The sequence below is a fragment of the Dasypus novemcinctus genome, chromosome 3 (assembly GCF_030445035.2).
Source record: "Dasypus novemcinctus isolate mDasNov1 chromosome 3, mDasNov1.1.hap2, whole genome shotgun sequence".
Lineage (NCBI taxonomy): Eukaryota > Metazoa > Chordata > Mammalia > Cingulata > Dasypodidae > Dasypus > Dasypus novemcinctus.
This window is the reverse complement of record NC_080675.1, coordinates 149,363,495-149,369,495: the sequence shown is the minus strand read 5'-3', so window position 1 is coordinate 149,369,495 and position 6,001 is coordinate 149,363,495. Positions and strand designations below refer to the sequence as shown.

The 6,001-nt window shown below is 55.8% G+C and overlaps 1 protein-coding gene across 5 annotated transcripts in view; it reads right to left on the bottom strand.

Moving 5' to 3' along the window:
• The window catches only part of CCDC33 (coiled-coil domain containing 33), a 115,386-nt gene that overhangs the window by 7,030 nt on the left and 102,355 nt on the right, over positions 1–6,001 (bottom strand). For 3 of the 5 annotated variants that reach the window (XM_058294481.2, XM_058294480.2, XM_058294484.1), the window contains 7 exons: positions 3,834–3,999; positions 3,098–3,186; positions 2,800–2,931; positions 2,614–2,704; positions 1,479–1,645; positions 1,010–1,111; positions 348–434 (listed from right to left, as the gene is read on the bottom strand). In XM_058294481.2, coding sequence (XP_058150464.1) covers positions 348–434; positions 1,010–1,111; positions 1,479–1,645; positions 2,614–2,704; positions 2,800–2,931; positions 3,098–3,186; positions 3,834–3,999 — 834 coding nt within the window. The remainder of the gene's footprint in view (positions 1–347; positions 435–1,009; positions 1,112–1,478; positions 1,646–2,613; positions 2,705–2,799; positions 2,932–3,097; positions 3,187–3,833; positions 4,000–6,001) is intronic. The other 2 variants (XM_058294482.2, XM_058294483.2) reach the window with 2 other exon arrangements.

Genomic DNA, 6,001 nt, shown 5'->3' with positions numbered 1-6,001 from the left:
TACAGAGAAGAGCACATAGAGGTTTGGTGGGCAGCATGATCCACCCAGGAAAGCTGGGACAGCCAGGGCCTGAGCCTGCTCTTTGGGCTTGACATCTTCCCAAGAGACCTCAAGGGTGGCAGAAGGGGCTGGGGCAGAGGGGGCCAAAATGACAGCTTAAGAGACAGATGGACCTTCTCTGAGTTCCAATAGCATACTGAGTCCTGACCCTGACTCCATACTGATCCTGGATCCTTATTGCAGACCTAGCCCCAACCCTGGTCACACACTGAGCCCCAACCCCGGTCACACACTGGGCCCTGAGCCTGGCCACGCACCCAGCCTGATCAACTTTGCACCTCACCTACCTGGCTTTCCAGGGACAGGATCCGGCTCTGGGCTCGTTCCAGCTTGGCCAGGAGGTTAAACCTGTCTGAAGTCCCAGTGAGAAGATCCTGCAGGCAAAGTAGAAACTCACATATGGCCCTAGTCCACAGCTGTTGCTGTGGTCCCGTGGGCTCCGGAGGCCATGAGGTCCTGAGGGAGAAACCAACCAAGTCTAAGTTCCAAACTCTGCTCCCACCTGCAGCGCCTTAGACCAGGGGCCAGAAGCTCTTCTTTCCAAAGTTTGAAACTGCACCTAGCATGTGCTTTTTGCACAACTATTCTCTCCACAGATTTTGGACATAAGAAATTTTTACACCTTAATTGATATAAAATGCACAAGAGAATTCTCTTTAGTGCACAGAATGGAGTCTTGAACCAAGTCTTTTTGCATAGTGAAGAACCCACTTATGAAACCAGGCTTCCTCCATCGCGTGGGCTTTATCTGACCGTCCAGGCACCAGGTGTGCTTTCAAGCAGAACTCACCTCCTGAGAGGCCTAGTTTGAAGAGAAGGATCTGCTGGGCCCCTGCCCTCCCTCCTTCTGTAATTCCAATGTCCTGCATTTGGGGTGGCATAGAGCAGGGCCTGCTGTGGCCTTGCAAGTGGAGCAGGGCCAGGGCATCCTGGGGCCTGTGGCACCCACCTGTGGAGGCAGGGTCTCCTTGCACTTGGAGTGCCCTGGGCCATCCGTCTCTCGCAGCCTCTTTGTCAAGTCTCCTTCTGCTCCCAAATCCCTGGGGTCCACCTGGGATGGGGGAAAACGCTCTCCAAGGCTGCGCCAATCCCAGGAAATGCTCCAGAAGGGAGTTCTGAGAGGCCTGTTTGGGGTGCAGGTGGAGGCCAGCCAGGTGGTAAAAGGGGCAGGAGCCAGGGGTCAAGGATCAGCTAGGGGCTTGCTTTCACCCAGGATGCTGGATGAGGGTAAGGGTGAAGCTTATAGACACATGCATTCTCTGGGAGAAAAAGAGCAAGGCTTGAGCGCTGGGTCTCCAGGAGACTCTAGCCCAGCTCCTGGTCTCCATCCTCAAGTTGGGTGGCACTGTGGGGGATTGCTGGGCACTGGGCCACCTGTGCAGGCAGGCCCTGGTCAAGCCCGTGCCACCGGCTCTTACCGGTAGGGCCTGCTGCTGCAGGATGATGGGGACTGACTGGTGTCGGGTCTTATCCAGTTCTGTCCGCAGCCTTGAGTTTTCGGCCAGCAGCACTGAGTAAACGTCAACAGGCAGGTATTCTCCTGTAGGACCCAGGGGAAGGCCTGAGGCTGAGAGCATGGGCAAGGCTGTGAACGAGGCCACAAAAGTTCCTAAGCCGGGCTGTACTGCCTCCATGTTCCTGTCTGATCTGCCCCAGCATTTTGCTCCTATTCTGCCTCTCCTCTGCTCCCAAGCCTTCCATGGCCCCCTACTGCCTAAGCGTGGATCAGATCCACACTCCTCAGACCATGCTTCCAGGCCCTTGAGAATCTAACCCCAGGGTTCTCCCTAACTAGCCTTCCCTACGGTGCCCCCTTCCCTCCCCACCCGCGTTGCCCTCCGGTGTACTTCAGCTCTGCCTGCCCACCCTTCTCTCCTCTGTGCTTTCTTCTCACTCCCTGGGCCTTTGCCCCAGCTGTTTTCCCTCCCTAGGTTATCTTCTCTCCTCGGTCCCGGGGTTCCTGAAAGGCTGACCCAGCCTCCACTGTTTTCTAAAGGCCCTGAGAAATAGCCCTGCCCCCCAGCTCTCCCCACAGTGAAGGCTGGCCTCGGGTAGGACACGCAGGGGTCCCGGTGAGGCTCTGGGAAACCCTTTGCTTTGGGCTGGCCTGAAGGGTGAGACCTGGTTCTTTCCTGCTCCTCAGAACCACCTCTGACTGGCAGGTCTAGATAGATTGGTTAATATCAACGATTGATTAAAATCATCGATTTAATCCAAGTGGATAACTTTGTTTCTTTTGCAGGGGCAGAGTATGTTAGGACAAAGTGTCCTTGGAGCTAAGAGGTTGGAGCTGCCGCTCCAGGCAGCCCCTTCCCTGAGGAAGCCTCTGCTCTGGGTGACGGAGCCTGAGGGGCCTCCTGGCCAAGGGAGGGCTCAGGGCACCTCTGGAGTGCTGGGTGCCTGAATGAGTTGGGGAGTAGCATGTTCCTGGGGCTCTTAGACCCTCAGGTAGAAACGGGCAGGGGACCCCTCTTCGCAGGTTGTCCTGAAGCTGGGAAGCTTGGAGGGGGCCGGGTCCCCAGGAATGGGGCGAAAGCTGGGGGGCCGGCTCACCCACGTTGGGCTTTCCCTGCAGCCTGTTCGGGGGGGGCTCGCTTCTGTTCCGCAGCTTGTCCTCCAGGACCCGCTCCATCTTCTCGATCACCTGGAGGGCAGAGGACAGGGGCTGGGCTGGCCCGCGGGCTCGGCATCTTTGCCCTGGTGGTCTGGCCCCTGGCAGCCAGCCCCTCCGGCACGTACCTTCTCCTGGTGCCGCACGGTCTCCTCCAGAGCCTTCATCTTTTGCAGCCTGTCCTGGTACCTTTTGAGAAGCACAGCCTGTGGCTGCTGAGCCTGATACAAGAGGAGTAGCTCCTTCTCGCGATCATTCTTCTGGAGCGGGGAGGGGGAAAAGGAATGGGTGTCTGGGTGTCTTCTGCTGAGTCCTCTGCTGCTCTGGTCCCCCTTACATCCATGTCCCCACCTCTCCTCCTGAGACTGCCCCCATCCCCGCTCCCCTCTGTTGCCCACATGCTCCACCCCCCAGGCCCCAGCTCACTCGAATCAGCTCATTCTGTAAGTGCTGCACCTTGTCCTTCAGCTTCTTCATATCCTGCTCACTCAGCAACAGTTTCTGCCTCATGGACACTGTTAGGGAGTGGGCATGGGGGACGCTGGCGCAGGGGCCATGTATTGCTTAGCCCTGGGCTTGAGACAGACTCTTGTGGGTTGAATTGCGTGCCCCAAAAGATCCACTGATGTCTTAGCCCCCAAGACCCATGGATATGAGCTTATTTGGAAATCAGATCTTTGCAGAAGGAGTTAAGTTAAAATGAGGTCAGAGTAGATGAGGTTGTGCCCTACATCCAATGACGGGTACCTTTATAAGAGAAGGGGGGGAGATTTGGGTACAGAGACACAGAAGAGACACAGGAATGAAAGCTGTGTGCAGACAGAAGCCGATGGAGCTACAAACTAAGGGCCGCCCAGGACAGCCGGCCACCACTGCAAGACGCAAGGCAGCCTTCTTCCCTGGAGCCCTCCCTCGGCCCTGCAGCCACCTTGATTTTGGACGTCCAGCCTCCAGAACTGAGCGCTTACATCTCTGTTGTTTAAAGTCACCCGGTTTCTGGCAATTTTTTTTATAGTAGCCACAGGAGACTAGAACACTATCCCCGAGGGGACCCAGGCAGGCAGGGACCGTGAGTGTGGGGCTTCTAGCAGTCCACATCCAGCAGCATGACCGCCTGGGGAGGCTGGGGCCCAAATGCCCTCTTGGTTGCGTACGCCCTCACCCAGGTTCTGGGCCCCCTCGGCCTTGTCCTCCTCCTCCTCCATCTCCTGCTGGCTCAGCTGGCTCCTCAGCATGCGGTTCTCGGCCTCCAGGACGCTGGCCTGTTTCCGCAGGGACAGGATGTCCTCTGCCATCTTCTGCATGGCCTGCCGGTAGTTGTTCAACTCCTGCAGAGCCCAGAGCCCGGCGCTGAACCCCGCCAGCACTGAAGCCCCGGGCCTCACCTGCACCCTCATCTGGAAGTCCCTGGGCCACCCCCAAGGCCAACGAGCCCCACGAGCCCCAAGTCGTGTCCTTGAGTCTTCGTGTGCCCTGGGCCTCCCCTGCTGGGGAGTGGGCCTTCCGGCCTGGCAGGGCAGGTGCTGCTGCTCTCCCCCAGGGCTTCCCTGTGACACCAGCTTGGGGGAACCAGGGCCCTGAGCCGGCCCGGGGAGCCCATGAACAGCAGAGACTCTGGGGCCAGGGTTCCAGACTGGCCAAATCAGAGAAGCCACTTCTTCGTTTTCTTCCTCCTTTCCCCCTTTTATAATCTCTCCTCCTTCCTCCTGTCATGAAAAACCCAGGGATGCCCCTCTCAAGAGTCCCACCAAGTGTTGCGTGGCAAGCGACCCCAGGGACCAGTCCCCGAAGTAGCGCAGTGATTAAGAAGGGACCCAGGGTCAGCCCGAGAGACCCAGATAGGGGTTCAGGGCCAAGGTCTGCATGCAGCCAAGAGACCTGGGGTGCAAGGTGGGGCCCTGGAGCTGGTCTCTGTCATTAGGCCAGGAATGACAATCACCCTAATAGCCCATGTGTATCGAGCATTCGCTATAGTCCAGGCCCTCTTCCAAGTGCTCTCTGTGTCCCACACAACAAACATGCGGGGAGGCATGATTATTATCCCCGTTTGACCAATGAGGAAGCCAAGACCTGGGGAGGCCAGAGGCTTGCTTAGTTATAACACTAATGAGAGGCAGTGCCAGGGCCTGGAATCCACGCCTGCCGGCGCTCGAGTCCAGGTTCGCACGCGCTGGCAGTGCTGCCCAGGCCTCCCGCACGACTACCTCCCAGGCTTGAACAAGCTTGTTTTAGGTGTTCACATATATTGAGAAATCATAAAAGCTGGCTACAAACAAGAATTATCAATGAGAGCCCAACATGGAAAAAAATTCATGCCTACTCAAATGTATGCATAGAAAAATTAATAGGCTATATTTATGTGTATGTTTTTTATTTATTTAATTTATCCCCTCCCCTCCCCCCGTTGTCCGCTCTCTGTGTCCATTCACAGTGTGTTCTTCTGTGTCTGCTTGTATTCTCATTAGGTGGCTCAGGGAACCGATCCTGGGACCTTCTGGAGTGAGAGAGAAGGGATTACTCTCTTGTACCACCTCAACTGTTCTGCTATGTTTTCTTATTTTCCCTCCTCTGTGTCTCTTGTTGCGTCATCTTGCTGTGCCAGCTCTCCGTGTCGCCAGCATTCCTATGCAGGGCAGCTTTCCCGTGCTGGGTGACACTCCTGTGCAGGGTACCATTCCTGCATGGGGCAGGACTCCACGTGGGCCAGCCTGACATGTGGGCCAGCTTACCCTCACCAGCATGCCCTGGGCATCGAACCCTGGACCTCCTATATGGTAGACGGGAGCCCAGTTGGTTGAACCAGATCTGTTTCTTGCATTTGTTTTATAATCAGAAACTCCCTAGTGTTATTTATAAAAAAAAATTCATAAAAGGAGTTTCTTACATCCAAACAGTGTGAAATATAAAAGGGATCCAAGGGAAGCGGATGTGGCTCAACTGATAGAACATCCATCTACCATATGAGGTCCAGGGTTCGGTACCCAGGGCCTCCTGACTCATGTGGTGAGCTGGCCCACGTGCAGTGCTGCCACGTGCAAGGAGTGCCGTGCCACACAGTGGCACTCCCATGTAGGGGAGCCCCACACGCAAGCAGTGCGCCCTGTAAGGAGAACTGCCCAGTATGAAAAAAGCGCAGCCCGCCCAGGAGCTGATGCAGCAAGATGACACAACAAAAAAAGAGACGCAGTTTCCTGGGGCTGCCTGACAATGCAAGAAGACGCAGAAGAACACATAGCGAATGGACACAGAAAGCAGACAACAGGGGGTAAGGGGAGAGAAATAAATAAAGTAAATCTTTAAAAAATAAAAAATAAAAAATAAAAAATAAAA